At 39.8% G+C, this 23748-nt stretch overlaps 3 protein-coding genes across 5 annotated transcripts in view; all 3 read right to left on the reverse strand.

Annotated features, from left to right (window-relative positions):
* The window catches only part of LOC107224298 (pyrokinin-1 receptor-like), a 34953-nt gene extending 23854 nt beyond the window's left edge, over window positions 1–11099 (reverse strand). For both annotated transcript variants that reach the window (XM_015664300.2, XM_046743028.1), the window contains exons 1-2: window positions 10967–11099; window positions 7952–8189 (exon numbers count right to left, since the gene is read on the reverse strand). The gene's annotated coding sequence lies outside the window, so the exon portion shown is untranslated. The remainder of the gene's footprint in view (window positions 1–7951; window positions 8190–10966) is intronic.
* LOC107224300 (sorting nexin-4) lies at window positions 10673–13825 on the reverse strand. The gene is made up of 10 exons (XM_015664302.2): window positions 13544–13825; window positions 12905–13011; window positions 12603–12819; window positions 12415–12520; window positions 12161–12270; window positions 11941–12078; window positions 11660–11870; window positions 11454–11586; window positions 11248–11362; window positions 10673–11156 (listed from the first exon to the last, which is right to left on the reverse strand). Exons 1-10 carry the CDS (start codon window positions 13652–13654, stop codon window positions 11106–11108), a joined length of 1299 nt encoding a protein of 432 aa, XP_015519788.1. The 5' UTR covers window positions 13655–13825; the 3' UTR covers window positions 10673–11105.
* Window positions 13826–14025: 200 nt separating this feature from the next.
* On the reverse strand, window positions 14026–22426 carry LOC107224296 (splicing factor 1). 2 transcript variants are annotated; one of them, XM_046743077.1, is made up of 9 exons: window positions 22105–22426; window positions 20527–20679; window positions 19653–19728; window positions 17191–17343; window positions 16936–17042; window positions 16671–16837; window positions 16422–16580; window positions 16076–16344; window positions 14026–15989 (listed from the first exon to the last, which is right to left on the reverse strand). In XM_046743077.1, the coding sequence occupies exons 1-9, from the start codon at window positions 22232–22234 to the stop codon at window positions 15434–15436; spliced, it is 1770 nt and encodes a 589-aa protein (XP_046599033.1). In that variant the 5' UTR covers window positions 22235–22426; the 3' UTR covers window positions 14026–15433. The 2 variants fall into 2 exon arrangements, with proteins under 2 accessions (XP_046599033.1, XP_015519785.1); XM_015664299.2 differs by lacking the exon at window positions 22105–22426 and adding an exon at window positions 20869–21197.
* Window positions 22427–23748: the final 1322 nt, after the last annotated feature.

The raw sequence follows: 23748 nt of genomic DNA on the forward strand, positions 1-23748 counted from the left end.
TGTGGTTTAATTTTGACGGGATGAATCCGCTTAAAAATCCCGGCGAGCTTTCGTGACCAAGTCCTGGTCATTTTGAAATTGTAGTTAATTTTTCTCCGGATGCTCGTCGCATTTTTCAAATGAAATTATGCAAATCGCCGCGTGTTTGTCGGACTGCGAATTAACCTGGACGAACTTTGCATAAACTTTCGCACGTGTTCATAAAGGGAAATTATAAGGGACTCGTGACAAATCGAGATGGCTGGACAGCTTTAGCGCGAACGAAAGGCTCGATAAAAATTATACGAGCGGTTGTTAATTCAGCGATATAACGACGAGGAGACGACGATTTTGTTGTTGTCGTACCTCGTGATTAAAATTATCGGGTAAATCTCAGCTGCGAAGCTAAACCAAGGGATATTTTTCGCCGTGAACGTTACGAGAATGAGGACGAAATTATTACACGGGGTGAAGTACGTTACACGTAGCGCCTTGGATAGAAAATTGGGCAAACTGATCATTTCTTGTGGGAAAAATTTATGCTTCTCTTCTCCCTGATACTAACAATAATCTGGAACAATGTATGCGGCAAAGGCAAATTGTTTTTAAAACGCGATAATTTACATACTTTAGCTAATTGTCAGATGAACATTTCTTCAACTGGAGGTAATGCAAAAATGGGGTCAAACGCTTCAAAGCACACAAGCAACGCGGTCTAATTTACAGGGTTAATAACGTTCCTCATTTAGTTCACGGCGTCGCTCGTAAATAGCAAGAGATTAACTTGTAACAGATGTTGTACCTACTTTTCGTAGACGGGAATCAAAAGATCCCGGCGTCAGGAGAGACGGCTTGAAGTTAGAGACTCACGTGACTTGATCTGTATCGCGAGGCGGGGTTGAAGTTCCGAATTGGAAAATTTCAGAAAGAGCCGAATTCCGATTTTTTTGTGGCGAAACTTAAAGTAAAGAAGTTAAACTTTGACGAAACATCAAAGTTTCGAATGGTCTGAAAGCCGACGCTTCAAAGTTCCGAAAGGGTAAAATTCCGGAAGGTCAAAATGCCGAAAGGGAATGTAACTACGACGAGTTAAAGTTCCAAAAATGAGAAAATTTCTAAATCTGGAACATCGAAATTCTGAATGATCGAAAATTTTCAGATCTGCGAATTTCCGACTTGTTGAAATTTCACGACTTTGATCTTCTTTGTACTGGATTTTCGACGTTTTTACATTTGAAATCTTGGTCATTGTAATTTTTTATTTCAATTATAGAAGTTTCGCTCTATCGAAACTTTGCTCTATCGTAACTTGTATCTTCGGGATCTTGTATGTCGGAACTTTAAGCCGTCGGTTTTCCGATCATTCGAAACATTGTTGTTTCCTAAAAGTTTACTTTCTTCACTTCGAGTTTCGCCAAAAAATAATTCGGGGAATTACCCGCTTTCGGAACTTTTCAAATTCGGAACTTGAACCTCGGACCTAATTGCTGTCTCGGACATGACGTTTAATTCACCTCTCCCGATTGTGTCCACACGTCAATTGACCCATGGTGCCCGGCACAACGTGGATAAGTATTGATTATTGACCGTCTCGACAGCTTCTTCGCAATTCCCTCAATCTAAGTAATTCCCTTTTTTCTTCCCCCACCCCCTGCCGTTCTCTCTTCTAACTTTTTCTCCTATATTATTCTTGTATACCCAATTGTTCAATTCGGGATCGCTTATTATTTGACGGTAAGTGCGTAATGGAGCGGCAATCATCGTACAGACTCGATGAATTGGCAGAATTTCCCGCTTGTCATGCGCGAGGAACTTCATTTCGGTCACAATTGCCCGACTAGAATCGCGAGACCGATAATATGCTTCCGAATTAGGAAACTCCCAAAGTATTAGGTATCAATTTTATACGCGTCTTGGCAGATCAATAGTTGCCGGTCAGTTTCTTCGCGTTAACGAGGAAGGTGTGTCTCTTCTACACATGTATGCATACGAATCAAACGGACCGAAATTCTGTTTGTTCTCTATTTACCCTGATCGCTGCCTCAATTAACCGCAATCAGCTGCGACGGGCGCGAAATAAACGAATAAATAAATTTACTGTTCGACTTTATTAACAATGTAAGAATTACTCGCCCTGATCTTCTTGCAGTTTCACAGAAATATTAGTTCCATGTTTCTCAGCCGCTGCATCGGGTCGGAAATCTGGACGTTTGGATTTCGGTAGTTTGAGATCTGCTTGTAGACGCAAATTAGCCGATTTCAACGGACCATCTAATCACAAGCCCTCCACTTGGAGAACTGTTTCGTTCATCAGTCAAGTACATTATTACACGCTACAATCATCGAATTGAAAGGGAATTTCTCGTGTCACTGTCGCCGCTTGGTGATTAATTAGGAGGATGAGTGGACCGAAGTTGGAAGCTGCGTCAGTTTATCTACAACCGAGTGTTTCTGCGAATGAAGACGTTATAATTTAGTAGCCAGCAACGCGTGACTCTGTAGAGAATTTATCAATGTCAGTGGTTGCAGGCTGAAAGAGTTTTCGAACTGCTGTTAGCGCGGAAAAATTCATTGAGTTGATTGCCTTTTTTGTTAATTTTCTCTTGCTCTTTTTTTTTTTTTTTTGCTATTATTTTATTTCAAACTCGCTCTTCGCCTGCACCATTAATTGTAGTTCTGCAGGGAAACTGGAAGAGTCTTGATTAGACTCAAGCGGTTCGAGCAGTCTTGAGTCCAGGCTTTATTTCCAGGTCTTCGCGTCAATTTACGCAACTTTAACCGTAACGAGGTCGCAGACGATTAGCTTGCTAAGCGTTTGAAGTGATCATCCTTGCCCCGTTAAGTCCGTTACCCTAGAGAGTATATTTTCGGAATTAAAGCATGCCGAATTGAGTGTGTTATACTTGGGACAGGATATCAATCTCTAAACTTCCTGGAAATTATTACACCGAATACTTTCGGCGGATCAAGTTTCATGTTGATTCGAAAAATCTGAGATGTTTGTTCGATCAACAACGATAAACGGCGCGCGAAAATCGAGTTATTCTCCCTTTGTTGACAACTTCGATGAGAAAGTTTTTCCGGCAGAATTATTCAAGTATAAGGTATATATAATATAATTCTTGCGTATGATAGCAACTCAAGAGAGCAAAGTTTGCCAGTTTCGCAAACTTATTTTTTCTTCGATGCGAAAATCCATTTCGTCAGAAGCTCGGAAACGGATGAGAAGACATGATCGTGGATAATGATTTTCGACGTATGTAATACAGGGTCGGTTGACTGCTGTTGTATACTTTGTCGTTCCAACGACCAGCGAGGTTTCTTCGTGTCATTTATTCGAACATAAACAACGGAACGTTCTAAGAAAAAAAGAAGAGAAAATGCGGATTTTCAACGGGTGAATAAATTCAGCCCGTTCAACAATATGCTATTTGCGTATGTATATAGGCACGTCGAAGCAACAGCTGAAACCATGACGATTGTTTATAAAACTCTCTTAATCAGGCCCTATTAAACGAGAGTCAATTTGCATCGAGCAGACACAGTCGGGAAAACGCGTTTGCTCCCTTCTCAGGCGCAGGATATTCATTTCTCAAGAACGAGGAGGCGGAGCCAAAAGCGCGGATAATTATTTCGGGCAAATTCCGGGTGCGATTTAAACGAAAGGAAGTTGGCCTTCACGCTCTAGGTTGTTACCCTAAATCCCAAAAGTTTTTAAACAACCCTCTGAGTCTCACCGAAATCCTAAAATTCCTCATTCCTTATTCAATTAACATTTTACAGGATAGCTCACTGAGAGAATTTTTTAGTATTGGTTTATACTACATAGTTCTTGATTGAAAATTAACTTTGTAGATTTAACCCTTTTAGTCACACATTAATGTGCTTAATCAACTTCTACGAGAAGATGGAATAAAATCGTTTTTAGGGTCGCTGATTGCGAATCGGAAATCAGATTATGAAAATTCAGTATCGCAAATCCAATCAGCGACCTCGAAAACCCCTGCAAAGAGTTTTTTTCGTTCACCATACTGGATCCGCCATCTTGAATTTTTGTAACTTGTTTTCAGATTCGTAAACAGCTACTCCAAAAACTTATAATTTATGTAAAATATATATACGTATAGGGGGGTAACTTTCTCGGAAATGAATTATTCCTTAAATATTCACGATTTTTTTGTTTCAGCCAGTTTGTTTCTAACAACACTAATCTACATAATTATCGCAACAATTACCCTCGAGTATTGAAAAGCTATTAGCATACTACCAGAAACAGCAAAAAGGCGCAAAGAAATATGTTTTCAAAATTCTCTAAATATACAAAAAATTCCTATAAAATAGGTGGTGAGAATACTTACCGCTATGACTGAAAGGGTTGACAATAGAGTCAAGTACGCGCCAGTCTTCTTTTCAATTATCATCACGCTATTAACTATTGCAGCGATTAGATGATTGGAAATATCTTCATATTATATCCACCGAATATTCTCTCCCGACCATCAAATCTGACAACAAAACTGTTGCGAAATACGTAAGGGGAGGTTAATTTCGAACATTGACTTAGATTTCTCGGTTTCAGCACATCGTGAGTAGGAAAATACCGAGCGATGGAGTTGGCGTAGGTATCGAGGTGGTTAAAAGAGCTTCTGCGTGTTGTTGCGTAACATCGTGAAAATAGGTACTTGTGGCTCGTTTTTATACCTCTTCCGGGGTCATTCGCGAGGCTGAACGAGGTGGATGAGAGACGTTGTCATCCGACGAGGTATCAGAGCGCACTCGTGACTCGAGTGAAATCGGTTGGGTCCAAGCTTTTCCGAGCTTTGTCACGGCTAACCGCACGAGCCTGGCAAATTGACGAACAAACTGTTGTAATCAGGGAGGCGCGACGCGACCCTGCATACAAACTGCCGTCTTGCTGTTACAGACCGAACTCGTTGACTCGGGCCTCGGAAAAGCCAAAGACGACGCAGCGCTCGAGAAATGTCCGGAATCGCCCGAAAATCAAATTGGATGAACGGCTGTTGTATTCAAGAGAATCTCCCGGAGATATTCATCATAATCGTACACACTGCCCTGAGTACGAATATCATCTTATCCAGTTCCGCAGCGCCAATTTTATCCCCTTTATTTACATTGCTATGTGAGCGAGTCACATAAGCACGTGCGGAAAATCGTGCAATTTTTTTACTTCTCGTTATTGATCGGTAGCACATCGGAAACTGTAAAAAGCAGTCAGAAACGATCGTGGAATCGAATAAAAAAATATGTATGTACGCATATTTAAACAAATATACTCGCAATTAATTACGCCAAGTTAAAAGTTGTGCGGTAATTGTAGAGCGTTGAAAATAGAACAGACGACGTTGATGGGGAACGATTTTGACACCTATGGACAGGAGTTTTTTAAGAAACGAAAAAAGGAGCAGTCGGGATAGAGCCATTCCTCCTCGACAAATTGAATTACGAGGCTTTCAGCGCGACGCCGTTCTTCAAGATGAAAGCGTTTATTCTACCTCTTCACCTCTGTATTCGTTTCACTATATTTTTTTTTCTCCCTTCTCTTTAAGCGTTCCACTTGGCAGACACAATCAGCTGTATTTTGCACCGTGTAAAAACCACTTTTATTCATCGACAGGAATTCCGCCTACAATATCATCGATTACCGTCACTCTATTCGCGTATAGGTACAAGGTAAACAATAATCGAACGTTGGAACATTCGAAGCTTTAGCTATTCTGCAACGATTCGTGGAAAAAAATTTAAAGAACCTCGATTGCGAATTCCAAGGGGTAAAAGACAACCAGAAACGAATCAGACTTATAGCAATTCCGATATCAGGGCCGAAATACGAATTGAGGTTGGATATCACACGGATTGGCATACGGCGTTATCATCGCGCCGGCTGCCCACGCTTCTTACATTCCGATCTATTTTCATTCTCCCAAAGTGGATTCCTCCCTATCGATACACCGGTGATCGGGCCCCGTGAAATTCGGAGGCAGCCGGCCGCCAACCCGGTTTATACAGACCTAAATTCCCCAATTCCGGACCTCAGCTGCCTACATCGCGAACCCGGTAAATCACCCGATTTTTTTTTCCATCTTAAACCCCGCCCCGAGTCGATCGTTGTAAACACTTTATATCGCGGGGTTATTTTAGCCTGAATAAAAAAAGTCTGCCCGTTACTGCAATAATTATGTTGTTAGATTTTACGAGCTTCAAAGTGTAAAAACGAGGCCGCGGAATTGAAGATCCTCGTTTTACGCCCCTCGTAACAGGGGCGCGGTACAGGATGTATATATATCTTTTTTTATTCATATTTTTACTGGGTATACAATTTCCCCCCCCCCCCCCCCCCCCCCTAACCTAATTCGCGGCCCATAATAGGTCGGAAGCGCGGCTATAACTCGAGCACTTGAATTTACCGAATACAACTTGGAGTTATAAAATATTGGGCACAAATCGATTACTCGTAAAATCTAAGTCCAATTTTTTACTTCGGTCGGTCGGTCGGGCGTTCTGTCCTCGGGTTTTTATCGGAGGTTTGGTATAATAAAATCGAGTGTCGCCACGCGGAGCCGAAAGTGCGGAAGAGTAAATTCCTATCCTTGGAAGCAAGGGTTCCTAGAGATACAGGACAAAAAACAGCTCAATACCTTCCCGCGACCCCATAAAACGGGTCGGGTTGTATGTGTGCGAATATTTGCGTTACAAACTGGGGGGAAAAAAATTTCGCATGCTTCTCACTCGGTTTTCGATTAATCGGCTGTAAAAAGGCAATACAATATATGTGTGCAATCCCACGGATATAAATCGCAACCTCGAAATATCGCGTTATAGGCTTGAAAGGGAAAACCGTCGAAGCTATCTTCTTTATTCGCGATAGCTGAAGATAAATGTGAAACTTGAAAGAAACCGCGAATTAGGAGAGGCTCAAGCGATAGCGATATTCGATCAAACCTTGATCGGGTCACCGGCATCGATGATTCTCCAATTAATTTTCTCACAGATCCCGAAACGTGACGTATCGTTAGAAGTACCAGCAGAGGCTTGTATTACGGTATAATTTTGAAAAATTGAAACGAGAATATTTTCTGATCTATAATTCTGCAGGTGATTATAACATTTCGGAATTTATTTCATCGGGGGAAAGCGACACACGCTTTCTTCTACGTTACGACTGAATCTATCGCATCGCTTATAAGTTTCAAAACTTTCGTTATCTATCCGTACAGCGGAAAAGTTTACTTTACACTTGTACGAGTGTCGAGCTAATAAATTTCCGCTCGCCTCAAGTCCATCTGGCGACTATCGGAAACTGCACCGTGAAACGTAAGGCGAGCAATTCTCTGCAGATTCGATTAAACGGACATTTTTCTAGCACGACACTCGAGTTTCATTTTACGCCTGAAAATACGAAGACTTGAACTCGAAAACTGGGGAAAATTTACGGCCGTTAAATTTTTACCTTTCGATACGGCGTACGTATAAGCGATAGAGGGATTCGATCCGTTGGATAGACGGAGATGTTGGGTTCTCTGGAAACTTTAAGCTTTGCCTCGGGTGACGCGGACCCTCAGAACTCCGCTATCAAGGAACTACGAGTAGATATACCAATTGCAGGGCTTTCACGCGTTAAACAATTGGGATAAGAAGTTGAGGAAATAATCTGGCCAGTCGCCAGATGGTAGAAATAATTTCTGGTACATATACAGGGTGGGCAAAAATTTTTGGGAAAAAAATGTTACGACGTTTCAAGGTTGTCAGTTTTTCCAGTTCTAGTAAGTTACTAAAACCCAAATCGTTCAGGCTATTAACTCTATATTCGGTTGAAATTCAATTCGAATTGAAGAAAAATATAATGCACAAAAAAGATAGTTTAAGTCAATTCATAACTAATATTTTCAGTTTTTTCAGTGACCAAATTAAAAATCACATGAGAATTCTAGGTTTTCCACGAGCTTTTAAATACCTTGACATTTCCAGTTTTTCCAGATGTGTGGTCAACCTTGATGTAAGAAAGCTTCCGTTTTCAGTGCGGCCAATTTAAACACGCTGCGCAGGATTCTCGAGACCCTCGAAGACGGTCAAGGGTCGTGAATTTGTGCAGGCTTCGATTTCCGTCTCGAGAGTTTCTGTTGTGGAAAATCGCAACTGCGACGAGAATTAGGCGGCGAAGTTTACCTCGAATTTGCGAAAGCTCGGTACACCTATACATGCAGAAATTACACAACGTTGTACATAATGTAATTAACAAGATTAATTTCGAGAGATAACGCGCCACCTGCACTCGTGCAGATAAATACATACAGACGTTACAGGTATGCACAAACGTGAAAACCCGACAGAGACGCTGCAAGCGTGCCAGTTGGCGCCGGATTTGCACCATTTGCGGTGAAGCGAAACAAGCACGTGATTAACCAGATAAACTGAACCAATGCTTCCCCGTTCAACCGGAACTTCCTATAAAACTCGTGTGAACGGTTAATTCGAAGCGTCCGATTAAACCGATCCGTGCTGATCTCGTTAGCTCCGAAATCACTCGCTAATGATCGAGATTCGGAGACGCGAGTTTTCGGAGAACGGAGAATCTCGTTTCAATGTTTATCCAAACCGCCGTTCGAAATAGTTGGAAAAAAGCCAGCTGTTTTTTAAAGCAAATATAAAATTCTATTTATTTATCTATTTATCCCCTCAACTTTTTGTCATTCAAACGTGGATTGGTGTGATTAACAATTTGGACCGATTGGAAAATTTCAAACCAAATTCGATCGCCTTCTATCGTTTTCAAACGAAAGACAAACGGTTTGACAAATAATCTAGTCCACCGATCATCAACGATTCAGAAAACAAGAAACGATTATTTTTCAGTAACATTGTTCTATTTTAGTCGAAATTTGAAATTTTTGCTTTCCTGCGATAAATTAATCACAGCGTTACTGAATATGGATTTCCTTCCATTGGTCAAATGGCATTCGTAATACCGGTCCTTTATAGCTGAACACGCGAAGTAGGTACGGGAAATGTATAAAGGCATATATTCGGAAGATTGATAAACACGTAAAATGCTTCCAGGGTAGAACCAGACGGCAATTGAAAGGCACTTCGTACGTGGTTTCATACATTTCGCCATAAATCATTTTCGTGGATATTGAACGTTTTAAGTGTCTCGAGAAACCCTCGACAGCAAATGGAATATAATTGTAGGTATATGCAAATTAGCTTTTCATGGATACGCATGATTTCCATACACGTGATGCGTTTCACGCCATTTCCAGAATTTCGGTTCGGTTTGATTTATACAATCCACGGATTATTTTTTCACACAAATTGACAACTAACTGCAATTATTTATTGTTTACAAAGAATCTTCGCCAAAAACTTTATGACGAGCATCTATGCTGTGACTCAGAAATAAAACTGAAAAATACGATCTTGATGGATAATGGGAATTTTTTTTACTCGTATTTCACGGACAATCAATTTTTATATTTTTGATCCAAGATTTGGCTATTACATACATCCAAATATTACGACTTCGTTGTTATACCTTGCCAAAGAAATTACAACATTCCATTCGTTATTCGAGCCGGGAAACGTTTAGGAAATTTTGCGTCTCGGAAGTTTTCTGCTTTACCGACGCTCCTGTGATATGTCAATGCGAAAATTAACGCACATCATTCGGCCGGATCAGCGATTCCGATTTTTCCGACGTTTTTTTCCATGTGAAAAATATATTTCCCAGATTAAGGCGAGATATTATCACGTCACAAAATTAATACGACAATCACGGTACACAACGAAAAAGAAGATACTAAAATTGCTCACGTGATTAATTAATTCTATTCTAAAAAATGACGCACGCTTTGCGAACCGATCAATTACATGTAATTTTTTGTTGCGAAATTGTTGAACCAAATCTCGCGGAAACGTTTGTAGGACGAACGATCCATCACTTTCATATACTAGCTCACAAACAGTGGGCACGTGATATTTTTTATCAAAGCAGGAACGTGTCAGCAGCCTCGTCGACTTTGGATAATTAATGTGTGAGAGGCGTAACAAGCCTCGCGTTACGATTGTTACGATTTAAGGTTTAGAAAATTTTCTATTGTTAATAAAAATCTGAATAATTCTATTCCCCGATATTCGTTACAGACTGAGGATAAATTATTGGTGAATTTTTGAATTAAAATAATTATTCTTGCGTGTTGAGAGGATAAATTTTGTTTTCAAAGTTTATAAAATGTAAATTGGGAATTTAGAGTTTGTGTGAAGCAAAAAAAAAAAACTTGATTAGAGAAATACTCTAGGTCAACGGATTAAGCTTATATCAAAGCTCGGTCGACTAGGTAGAAGTTTGAAAATGATTGTGCAAAAATTTCACCTCATCCTACGTCGTTTGAACTTTCACACTTGCGGTAGAAAGCGGCGCGAAATAATCTCAGGCAAAACTCCATCCGAAACTTTTGCCTCGATCATACTTAAGTCGATAAGTATTGTTGGAAAATCGCATGACTTCCATTTTAATCGTAACAAATCTCCGGCAAGATGTTATTTAAATATTTTCGCGGGTCGTGCGAACACGTCATAACCGGAAGTTTAGCATGATTGATCGTTAACAAAAAGTTATACTGTGGTTCAGTATTTTATGAAGGAACGAAAACTCGTTGAATAATTTGATTTAAGCGTAGGAACGTTGTACGTACATATGCGAAGTTTATTAAATTTTTAAAGCAAATTTTGCGTCAAATTACGCAGACGCTTTTACTTAAACTTTGCCGAACAATGGAATATATATATACACGTATATATCTATATTCATAAATATATATATGTTTTTTGTTTTAAATATATAGATGTAGGTACATATAAATACTAAACGGTGCTGCTCGTCTTTCAGGTATTTATACACAACGCGTATACGCTGTGCTCAGTATGTATTATGCACAAACTAATATCTATTAAATAAGAATATTTAAATAACCTTAGAACATCAAACGTCTGGAGAGCTTATAAATGCAGGAATGTAGATGTACATCGGGTGACATGGAACGATTAAGGTTGTTTTGTGATGTTGCACTTGATAAAGAGATATTGTACTTGCAGGATGTGCTTTGAATAGCTTAAGGAATACTCTCAAGGCAATCTTTGATATGTTGCCAAGTTTGAAGACCCTGAAAATATCAAATGTTAGTTTATTTCCATTTTATTTCGAACAAGACTGCAATGCCAAAAACAACAGAACCAAAGTACAGCTTTTATTACCTTTCTAGCTAACTTAAACTGTAGAACACAATATGCAGCGAGAGTCTCCTTCAAATCTAGTACTTTCTGGTGCTGGAATCTTTCTATATCCACCATTGCTTTGATGGAGAAAGATCTGGAAATAAAGTGTCGACCGTTATCAACGTCCCAACCGATAACATTGCAGCCATCAAGATATTAATGAAAGTCAAAAGAGCTTAACTCACTCCAAGTCTTCGTTCGCCTGTTTCACAGCTGTTTCACTTTGATTAATTCTCTGCTCCAGCTGGTGAACCTTCAGCTCACGCACCTCTTCTGTATCCACAGACCCGAACAGACGGGATATGAGCCCAGTTTTACCTGTAAACGATGTAACAATGCGTGTAATAAATTGTTGAGAATTAGATGTTTATTCTTAGAGATTTTCGTATACCTTGCTGCAATTTATCCTTATGCTCACAAGTCGCGGTGAGAGAATCGTAGGTCTCATCGCTAACCAGTTGCAAAGCTTCTCTTCGTCTGACGACTGCCTGTAGTGCAGAAGCCCCAAATAACCACTCCTTCAATTGGTCTGCGATGAGCTCCTCCTCCTCTAGAGCTGTGTCAATACTTGCGGCTATCGAGTCTAAGTAATGTCCAGATTTCTGTAAAAATCATTCAGGATAAGGTATTAAATACCGATGAAGTGAGGAGAAGCGAGGATAAATAAAGTACCTGCAGACCATCGCCCATTTCTTTCTCTATAGCACTCCACTCGCTGAACACACGTCCATAATTAGCGTGTAATTTGTACAGTCCATATTGCTTTTCGACCAGACGTGCTCGAACTCTAAGTAGGTTGCATAAATTGCTCTGAAATGATGAATGGTGGATAAATTCGGGACATGATCGCGGAAAGGTTGAATAAACAATGAATCTTTCTGTACCCCCTTACCTGTAATTCAATTCCGTAGTTTTTTATTGTTTCAAATCGTTTATCAGGTTTTTTCAGTCTCACAGCTACGCTAAGAGCTTTTAGCTTGGATTCTGCTAGATGCAGATAGCCTAGAAGAAAGAAAGAACCGTATCACACTATGCAAGGCTCGAAAAATTCGTGCTGTAATTATGTATCCTGAATAAAATTGACCTGAAAAACTCAGCTGCTATCTTTATCAGTGGCACAAAAGTTTCAGCCAACTTTATACCTACCAGTTTCCTTGATACTCTCTCGCCAATCGTTTTCCTGCTGCAGGAAACCCATGAAGTGTTCGTCGTGTGATAACACTGGATGTGAAGCAACACGCAACAGGAAATTCTGTAGGCAATAAGCAGCGGGAAATATAGTATATATTTAAATAATTTATTAAGCAAACATAATCTACAGTCTACATCCTTACCTCAAGTCCAGCTCTACGGCGATCGACAAAGTCAGGATCGAACGTATCGGAAGCTACCTTTTGCCATCCATAAAGTACCTTCTTCTCAGGCAGCGCAGGTAACACTATGTAAGGATAAGATACCTCCAGGTAAGCCCGTAACAATTCAAATTCGGTGTAGCGTCTCCATAACGAACTAAGTTGTGTCAGAGCGCCTTTGAAGTCTGGATCGGTTACTCTGAAACACACACGATGTATCATTAGTGGGGTAAAATCTCAGGCTGAAATCAATATACTTGTTTAGAATAACAAGACCCACTCACTTGGTTTCCACCAAATAAACCGTGTAAAATTCTCTGAGATTTAAAGCTCCGTTGGCACGCTTTTCTGCCTCCACTATCACGATTTCCATATGATCAAGAAGACAATCCTGAAATGGCGAATTAGAGTAATATTATTTATCGATGATCTAATGCTCATAAAGTTTTTTAGCAATTGTTATTGAATCGGGATCTAAAGGAAGAATGTTAAAACTCTTTGATATTGAAATTTTTCAGTTACTCCCACGTTATTTACTGAAAATATTTTATTTACTTTATTGCAAAACTCGTGTTCAAATCAGAGTTGAGTAAAATTGATTGGAGAGATGGGTCACTGGGTCAACATAACAGGAGGAGGACTTTGCTGATTATCGTAGAAAGTCAACAGGCGAAGTATACATGATAATATTGTTTGTACACATGTCAGGGTGCGACTAGAGTATTTGAATTATCTTCTGCCGTTAGAATTATCGCGTTACCTATTTTTGATTCTCCCTCTCTTAAATATGTAGATCAGATCGAACTGTAATCATATGTAGGAATAATGTTTAGAAATTACAAGTAGACACTGTACCTAGGACGCGTCTCTCAATCTTCTTTCACCCCGTGATATTATACTAAAAATCATCGATGCGTATTTACCTCTTTCCGTATTATTTCCTCTGATGTAGTCATGTTGGCTGTTGTTGTTATTGTTGAGATGTTATTTCCTAGTCTATCGTCGTAATTCCCGTTTTGAAATATTTCCTCCATCGTTCCTCCGTGCAGACGGATATCGACTTCGAGTTAATATTAATTCGCGATTGTCTGTCCATCAACTCTTCGCACTACGCCAAAGTCACCTGATCACATCACGACCTATTTATTTCATCTTTGGCTAGCTAATTGCTAAAGCTGCTGAACTGACGTCGATGCAAAGCGTCGCATCGGAGGTTTCTACCCGTCTGAACCGAGCGGTGAAACAAACGCGCGTGCGCCGAAAGTCGGCGTGATGAATTTGGGCCAAGTCGCTACAGTTTGTCCATTCGTTATCAGTTTAGTCGCTCGGGTCGTCCAATACGTCCCAGAAAGCCAATACATCATATGGAAGAGAAATACTCATTCAAAAACATCATACGTGTCGATGATTAGTAGAATGTATCAAGATTCAAAACCAATGTTTTCAGCATGATATAATTAAGAATTTCAAATTACCCAAGAACCCTTGCGCAGGGTGCGCAAGAGTGGGGAGCAGTCGCAAGGTGGGGAGGCTACGTGTATAAGTCCTATGTGTTGCCCCTGCCAAGTCACCGATTAGAGTGAGAGAAAATGCCTGCAGCTGTCGTTCTTTGTTTTGTCACAGCTTCAACACTGTGCGCAAAGCGCGCAGTCTTCTCTATGGCAATACATAGGATGGACAAGTAGTACGCCCAAATTCCATACGACTGGTTTAATTATGCGACTATGCTGGTCCCATTCGTCAGAATTATACCTTTATTATTGATAATTTTATTTTTCAGTAATATTTGACATATGCAGTACAATACACTGAAAATAACCCAAATGACATTTCATTCCACGTAAAAGTTTTGTTAAATTAGGAAGATTTATAGTGAATAAAATAATTAGAAATCTGCGCAGGTTGATGAATATAGTTACTTATTAACTATTATATACGCATGCGCTAATTAAAGAAGTGATTATGTTTTACTTAGTAAATTAATCTTTTGTTAAATTTCTTGTTTCTTTTTCTTGCATCATTTTTTGATTCTGTATCGTGCTTTGTATGTATATACTTATATATACTGTTTAAGTATATGATAATTTATACTATTGCTGTTGTGAAATCCACAAACAAAAATTATATTTATAATATAGAAAATTGTTCCAAATTTTCGAACGTCATTCGAGGCTTTTCACATTGTAGACAAAAACCCCGTGCAAAATTTTTTCTAAACAGCCAACAGATGTTGACGTACAGTATATAAAAACACTCACATGCTTGACTGTTTGTCTTTGGATCTATTCAGGAGAAATAATGTTACAAAACATCGTTCCTATCAGGTGAGGTTCGAATCAATTTTCAAGTGGTTCTGTTGTACACAGACGGATGATCGTTCAAAGTGATGAAAAAAAACATTTGTCAATTAATCAGATTGTACCTAACAAATCTAAATAACTAACATTGAATAATTAAATTTTAAGGGACGCTTACTACTGGAAAAAACAAGATAACGTTTTTCACACAATAAAAATGATAAATTTCATCGGCTGATTTGTGTTATTTAGTGTCTACTCCATGATATCTCGTAAATTGTGATACACATTCTGAAAATACGTGTTTCAAAAGTAAGATCACCCACGTGAAACAACGTAAGAAAACGAAGAAAAGACGAATCTCAGCCACATCTCGATCGGCATGGACACCCAACCGACGTTATCGAAACCTTAATTTCTCACACTTAACGAAGTAGCAAACTTAACTTACCCTTTTGGCTGTTACACCTAAGTGGTAATTCAAAATTAAATTTCGTGGTTCGACTCAGTTTTGCACTAACTGGTTGGCGGAGGTGGCGGCGGCGGTTGCGCCAACAATGTCGGTAAGCTGTTCAAATCGATACCCGGCGGTGCAGGTGCCGGTTGCTGAGGTGGCGGAGGTACAGGGGCTGCTGGCGGCCATCCGCTCAGGGTTTGCTGCTGCCATCCCGGATATCCAGGAGGTGGAGCTGTTCCAGGAGGCGGAGGACGCATCGGACTTTGTTGCCCTTGTTGCCACGGTGGCATTCCTCCCATTCCCGGGGGCATTTGGCTTGGTGGCATTTGGCCGGGCGGTGGAGGCTGGTTGTTTGCAGTCATCCACGGCATCAACGGTGGAATATTGGGTTGCGTGGTTGAGCCGGGGGGCGGAGGTGGCGGCTGCATCACACCTGGAGGCGGAGGCATGCTGACCGGAGGTTGCCACTGCATATTCATACCATTCATGCTGTTCACATCGTTCTGGGTCCAGGGAGGCGGCGCCATGCCTGGTGGAGGCATCATTGGACCGCCTTGCATCATCTGCGGCGGTGGATGTGCCGGAGCTGCCATCAAAGCACGAGGCGCTTGTTGTCTGAAAGAAGTATCAATTTTTATAGCTAATATTGTGAAGAATATCAGTAACATAATTCTGGTCAAGTCAGGGAGTCGACGACTTACCTATCGAATAGACCCGGATAATTTGTGTTTTGGGAGCGTTGATGTCCCTTGGATCGATCTGGGGGTGGACCCTCGCCGAGCTCAGCCATTAGTGACATGTATTCCTCGTCAATCTTTGCTTTATCGCCACCTGGGGTGATTCCAGTCATTCCAGCAGCTGCTGGACCACCTTGACCAGGTCGTTTTGATCGACAATCTCGCGCTATATGTCCCGCGCCTCCGCAACTCGAGCATACGATGTTATTGGTAACATTGGGTTTGTCAGGACACTGGAAATAAGTTGCGAGATAATAAAGATTAGAGCTTCTGCAGCGGACCAGAAGACGAAAAGTGGTGATATACTTACCAGCCAAGATTTGTGGTCGCTTGCGCCACAGTTCGTACATCGAGGTCCGTCATTCTCTCGAAGTGTTCCATTCAGCAATGCTAATTCGCGTAATTGATTGCGACGTAAATCGTTCTGGCCCTCAGGTACTTCAACTCCTTGTCTAATTATTTCATGAATCTAACAACAACGATACACTTGTGTATTTTTCTGGAGTATAGATTAAATATTGGGATGGTTTCGTTTGGTTTTCATTAGAGGCATACACACCCTTTCAACTGCTTTCTTCACAGCATCAAGATTGTTCGCAGTAATGTACGCATGCAACGGTTCGTCCTCTCCTGGCAAAGGCTGACCATCTTTTCTACCAACTTTACCTTCTTTTACTGAACCCTTTCCACGAATAATAATCTTGGCGCCGGTTTCTTTTTCCATTGCTGTAAAAGGATGGAATAGGAAAAAAAATTCAGCTACTCTGTACCAAATAAATTCAGTGCAGTCATGACACAAGTTTAGCATAAACAAAATTACGTACATTTCAAAGTATTCCCACGTGGTCCAATAAGCAAACCGACAAAGTTTATGTCCGGATGCTCCTCTTGTGGAATCATAACTTTATCATGTACACGGATTATTGGTGGCCTGTAATGAATAAAGTTAGACTATAAATTACAATCATTTTTAATTCCATCAGGATGTATAAGTAATTGAGTTTTCAAATTATAGTATTTTGATGATACGCAGTTTCAATCAAACGGTGAATTGATTACAGGATTTTTTTAAATCTCACTTGTAATCTGGTGGCGGTTTGAACTCAGGATTAATTTTCAGTATCTTCTGAATAAGATTGTGCCTTTCCTCCTCCAATTTTCGTCGAGTTCGATATTCGCGGGTGTTCAAGCGCTTACCATCGCTACTGTAAATCGGCTCCGGAGATGGGGACCTGAAAAAAAAAGTAATCATAGATCAGTGCCTCGGACATAGGGAGATGGTACTAGCGTACAAGCGACCTGACTTTCTAATCTCACTCTACCTCAAACTTGATTCTCACTTTTATGGTTTTTAATTATAGAAAGCTAGTTGTAAGGAATTTTCTCTGAATGCATGAAAAAACTTCAACTTCACATAGCGAAGAGCTGATAACAATTCTATGTTTTCACTTCATCATTTTGAACGCAGTTATTTTTTGTTTATACGTTACGTAGGCTTTACAGGCCTGTTCTATACGGTGTATGCTCTCATTTCGCTGACTAATGTCCAAAAATTTCTTTGTAGTTCCCTTTGTACCTATTTACACACAGTTTGCTTCAAAATAAATTTTCCACATAGATGATATTTGGCAGTCACACAACTCTTATTGCATTTCTTAAGAAAATGACTTGCACAAAAAGAAAAACAACTTCAAGTCTAGATATTGTACTTTTGTTTCTGTGGCGTTGTTAGTATATCGTAAAACAATGCAGTAAAAGACTAAATGATAGGCGAAACTTTGAGAAATTATTTCTATGGGTTGGGCATCATTCATATTATATACCAGTTTATGACGTAGCAGCGTATTATAGTATTTCACATGATTAGTTTGCCCCACAAATGCAGAAGACAGAGGAAGACAGAAGAAAATAATGAGAAAGAATTGATAATTAAAGGACCCACGATAACCGATTGTAAGAATACATATGGTCTTTGAAACACGCTGCCAATGTATTGAAATATTAATGCAATTGACCGTAAACACAATGGCTTAGCTATTGTGCGTATATCGATTATATCATATTGTAGTGAACCGCTGGTAGACTGCACGATTGTGCACGGCAGATATGGATATGATGTCAGCTGCTAAGATAAATCCTGTGATTATTAGGAAATAATAATTTTTGTTTAATTAGTCATATATCACAAAGCTGTATGCATGTACGCTTCTTGCATACTTTCAAACAGTATACAAACACTAAAACGATAATACAATAATATACAAGAATGCGTCCAGCTAAAATTGAATTAGTAAAACCTATTGGAATAAATCAAAGAGATTAAGAAATTACTGTGAAGATTAATTCAAGTTGTGTTCCTGAAAGTAACGTTAGATCGATGGGTAAAGTAAAAACGATTATATTATTAACATTTACGCTTTCATTGTTTTCTTTTTCCTGTAATCTGCCCATTAAATTTTTCATTAGTAGTAAAGATGTGCTGCTGTATGCTATCTGTACAACCTGGTTCTTAGCATTAAAGTCGTAATCATCATTAGTGGTTCATTCGGTTGCCGTGCAAATCACGGCAGTCTAGTTACCGCACGAAATAATGACAAAGGTGGCCAATGAATATTCATTAGACACAGAATAACGGGACATTTACAATTCTACAAATTCGGCTCAATGCATTCAAGTCAAGTTTCATTATGCAAATCAACCTGAGAAGCACGACGAGTGAATAGTACTCGCCTTGCCAATACCATACTTTTAGCCAGGTATTTTGTAGTCACAAATGTTGACTCTTGATAGGGAATTGTTTTACTTTAGACTTTTCTAATTCTACATGAACGGTGTGCACTCAAATATCCAAATCTAATACGAAATTCATTGGTAAACTCATCGCCTAAGGACTACCAAGGATAGCCACTCAAGGGCGTTGATTTGAAGCCTACTTTGATCCAATTATAAGCTATGTGAGATTTCTTTCTGTAAATATTTCTGCGCTTGAGCTGCGTTAGGTCTTTGCCTGCCTGTCTTTAGCAGTCTGAAGCAATGGTAAACGCAACTTGTGCATTCAGCCACCCGACTCATCCCGCAACCGTAACCTGTTGCTATAGTAGGTACTGGGTAAGGTTAAATACTAGACGAAAAAGGTGCCAGGAATGCCCCTTAGGTATTAAATACTGCTACGCAATCGATGGAAAAGAGAATCCACCTCAAGCGATAACATTGAAAAAAATTGCATCATTCTAAAAGTTTGAGGCATAAATTTCCTTGCCGTTAAGTATCCTAGAAGAGTGTAGCAGTATTCAATTAAAATGAAATAGTAAGATAAATTGATTAGAGCAAACCAATATTATCATAATTCATCTTCGGTGAACATCAGAGCTCGAGGTTCCAAGCCCCCAGCTCTCAGTTGGCCGTCAGGGGTCCGACTAATTTATGTAGAGCCATTTTAAAAACCTTTTAACAACCATGAGTTAGCGGCTGCTCAGTGACGGCAGTCGATACTGTAGGTATTGTAATGGTCATTTTTTTGGTACGTAAGATTCGTTCAAACCTTTCTTCGGGGTTTGGCGGTATTCCAAGGTCGCCAGTACGGAGTTTCCTGCTGATTTCCTCAATCTGCAGCTGAACTGTAAACCAACGGGTTAGAGGGGGCGGAAACCCCAACAGTTAGACAATGCCAATTTGTCAAAAGGGTATACATTGCTAATGTATAGCAATATATGTACATATGTTCTTTTCATAAATCGTACGATATCAGCCTGAGAATCAAAACCTTGAGTGGAATTGGTTAATAGCATGAGTTATAAGTCTATAAGATTAAATCTATCAAAAAGTATCACCAAGTTCAATCCTGACTCATCGCACATTGTTCACATTATTCCATCACAACGGCTTTCTCTCAAAAGTAGGTTTACCCACGGGATTGAGATTATATGCAATCTAGGTCAACGGTATTCGTTGTTAACATACAGCTCCGAAAAAATCGGATACAAAAAAAAAAAAAAAAAAATCGTAAAAAGGTTCTCTTCAAAGTTTTGATCGTCCCAAACGTTGAACGATGTATATTTTTATTTTCCTTATTGATTGTTTTTTTTTTTCTTTCTTGAATCAAATAATTAATAATAAAACTGCTTACCTTCACCACTAAATAACTTTTATCTTATACAGTTTAACAATTTTTCCAACTTTTTTTTTTCCCAAAAATAAATTTATCATACTTACATCGTAACGGTCATCTAATGTGAAGCAAAAAAAATAATAAATAAATAAATAATAATTGAGATAAACAAACAAATGAACAAGTGCTTTTCGAGCTCCAAAATTTTTCCTCGCATAAATAATACAGTACCACCTAAATGTATCCTAGAGGCTATGAGCTTATAGGAGTTACGACTGATAAGACATGGCAAGAAAACACAACTTACAGAGGTAAGCCTGCTCCTGTTCTGGGGTAAGATTAGTCGGGAGAACCGTCGGCATCCCTGGAATGAATGTCTTGTCGTGTTCGCTACCTCCCCATCTGGTCTTCCTTCGCTTACGCCGTTCCTCTCTGGACTCCTTGTCTGATTTTCCATCGCCTGAGTTTAAGAAGGATAAAAAAAAAAGGGAAATATAAGTGTTAGTGGGTAGCTCTCTTGGGTAATTGAAAATACGTGCAGTCAGTGAAATGTAACTCCCAGGTTTTCATCATCGAATCGAAATGTAACCTGTGCGCGAACTTAGTGGCTAATTCAAATCGAACGAGGCTCCTGAATTTCACTACTTACTTTCAGCTTCCCGCTTTCTACTCTGGGACGAACTGCTGGAGCTTAACGAAGTCCCGTTGGCGATAGCCGCAGACACAGCAGCAGCTGCAGCGGCTGCTGCGGCGGCCGCGTTTGCCGCAGCGGCATTTTGCGCATTTTGTAAATAACTTGGATTCAACAGGGACGTGAAATTCCGAGACTGATTCATCGCTGACTGACTCCCTTCACGGGCAGGCGCACGATTATTACACCTATTATTAAACTCTGGCACCGCGTTGCTGACGATGTTACACTGTAACGGAGTTAGCAACAGAAAAAAATTCGATACACTTCAAAGATGGCGATCCCATCTACGACTGCATCCACGCATGCGCTCTTTCCAATGTTGCCAGACCTACCGAATATACGCGCGTCCTTCAGAGGCTGCGTTTGATGCGGCTGTGAAAAGAGCGCGTCTTTTCAAATTCGATTATACATCCGACAAAGGTCAATCTAAATTCCGATAATGTTTTGTACAGTTTGAAAAACCGTGTGCTGTTACCTTGAAGAAGAATCGAATTGCAACTCGAACTACTCATCTGATTACCGAAAGAAATGATCGATTTCTATAAAATTCGCAGCGAATTTTTATGCGCATTCAACGAAGCTGTATGAGTCGGATTGCGGTTGGTCGGGTGACAAGTGCGATATTGTAAGGTGAAAATTTTACTACAAATTTACAAGTACAGCATCAGAGACGATATCAAAGGAGATATCTTATCTGTAGAAAAATTTATTGAACAATAGTGTACTAATGACAACTTCGATTCCTAGGAGGACATGATTCATTACAGACGTACGCAAAAGTGGATGAGACAAACGGCACAGCTTGTCATTCCAGCAATGAGAATTTAGCGTTGGAACATCCTTGGCGATGGCATCCGATTTCAATTGCGATAAATGAATTGCAGGTCTTCTGCGATGTGGACGAGCGCATTTACCCGACGATTGTGTGATTGCGCGTGCGGGTTTTTCTGGTTTGTTGAGGCTATTCCATTTCCAACCAGTTATCTTGGCGAGTTTTTTTATCGAGCAATTCGGCATCCGTCTATACATCTTCCATAAAAATGACGAGTTTGATTTCGCTGATTTTGCAGTGTTCCGGACCATCTGCTTTGCTTTGACACCTTTACCGCGAGCGATGCGACTCATTTCAAATTTTTATAATAAGCCTCACATTACTTTTTGTTAAATTCGGTTAAAATGTCATGTACTCACGTTGGTGATCATGTGTCACATCTCTGTCAAACACTTGTTTTATAAAACAACGAAAAATTACAGCCGAAATTAGACAACTCTGTCGATTGACTCGTAATTCTGCGATGCAACGTTGCCTCAGCGTTCGCATCGCGACGCGAGTTTTAACGGCATCGACGTTATGCGGCGCAGACGCGGAGGCGAGTAATCAAAGATCGTGGCTCTCATGCGGTGAAAGTAAGCCAAACCACCGGATATTTCCCGGTTAATCCAAGTCCGGCGAACACCGGGAGTTCCAGAGAACCAACATAAATCGTAAGTGCACGGAGCTTGCGCAGAAGAATTGCGGGGATTTCGCGGGGACTCCGCGAAATTTCAGCGCTAGCTCTGCGCATTTGCAAGATCCAACGGAGTCTCAGGGACTCTATAGGAAAAAAAAGCCCTGGTGTAAGATACAAACATCAGATGCTTCCGCACTCAGTTCCAGTATTGTCTGTGTCCGATATCCGAATATTTCCTTCCTTTTGTTGCAGTATCATTTGCAAACGTTGTAAGTCTCCCTCCAGCGACATGCGTTGAAGCTCTAGCTTCGTCAAGCGGGATTCGTTTCTTCCCAATTCATCTTGGAGGCCCTGTTTTTTATATTCCAACTTCGCTAGTGCTTATCGCATTTTTTCAAGTTTCTCCTATCGCAGATAAAGGTTGTTACGTGCCAGTAACGATTAAGATAATAGATAAAGTTGATCTGGGGCTTTTCTCACCTCGTACTGACTCTTTCCTTCAGACGCGCTACTGATGGTTAATTCGGGTGGTCATTTTTTCCCGGATTTGTTCGTTCTCCTCAGTTCTTTGCACGGCGGTTAACGTTTGACTCTTAATCAAACAGATAATTATATTAACAACAACGATCATCAAGCCATTCGTAAAATAAGACATATTTTTGTAGTATGAAAATATAGAGAGTTTCGGGTTGTGAGTTAAACTTTTATTATCTACTCATGCAATGTTCAATATGAAGTGAAAATTATAAATGTCGTTCGAATCTCATGAAAATGAGTGAAACTTATATTTATATACGTCGAGTCAAATTATCATTCACCGATGTAAGTTGTATGGAATTGATATATTATTATACTATGTATTGTATGTATAGTACATGATGCCGTATATGATATTTTGGTATATAAAGTTGTACAAGGACATGAAACGTAGACTTATTTAAACCAAACGTGTGAATTCTTCATGTTCCGATACAGTCGAATGGTATAGTTTTAAGTCTGAGTAGATGATATGGCTGGACTGGATGTCAATATTCTCAATATTAAAGAACTGACACAATCCATTCTCTGCCATCTACATCTTCTGGCTACATATACTCATAATAAGTTACAATTTTGATCTATCGGTAATCTATGCCAATTATATAATCAGTGAATCTGATTCAAGCAAACTCATAATGATTGAATTGAAAACTTGTAAAAGCCTATGCATGTTATTTGTTTATGCTCTCCTCAGATGATAAAGTTTGGTCTCGGGACGAGACTAAACATAGCATTTCCTTATTGTATGCACATTCTGTGTTGCAAGAGCCTCTTCCACTGTATCGATCATGAACGAGGCAATATTATAATACACTTAAAAAATAACTTTGAATATTGTCATAAG

The sequence above is a fragment of the Neodiprion lecontei genome, chromosome 1 (assembly GCF_021901455.1).
Source record: "Neodiprion lecontei isolate iyNeoLeco1 chromosome 1, iyNeoLeco1.1, whole genome shotgun sequence".
Taxonomy (NCBI): Eukaryota; Metazoa; Arthropoda; class Insecta; order Hymenoptera; family Diprionidae; genus Neodiprion; species Neodiprion lecontei.

What these genes read in the sequence shown, in the direction of transcription:
- LOC107224296 (XM_015664299.2), bottom strand. Translation starts at nt 21,055, where the DNA reads ATGAATCAGTCTCGGAATTTCACGTCCCTGTTGAATCCAAGTTATTTA. An exon ending in AAACCGCCACCAGATTACAA is followed by an intron (nt 17,043 to 17,190) that starts GTGAGATTTAAA and finishes TATTCATTACAG; the next exon opens with GCCACCAATAATCCGTGTAC. An exon ending in TATCCGGGTCTATTCGATAG is followed by an intron (nt 15,990 to 16,075) that starts GTAAGTCGTCGA and finishes TACTTCTTTCAG; the next exon opens with ACAACAAGCGCCTCGTGCTT.
- LOC107224300 (XM_015664302.2), bottom strand. Translation starts at nt 13,654, where the DNA reads ATGGAGGAAATATTTCAAAACGGGAATTACGACGATAGACTAGGAAAT. An exon ending in GTTTATTTGGTGGAAACCAA is followed by an intron (nt 12,820 to 12,904) that starts GTGAGTGGGTCT and finishes TGTGTGTTTCAG; the next exon opens with AGTAACCGATCCAGACTTCA. An exon ending in AAATGGGCGATGGTCTGCAG is followed by an intron (nt 11,871 to 11,940) that starts GTACTTTATTTA and finishes TGATTTTTACAG; the next exon opens with AAATCTGGACATTACTTAGA.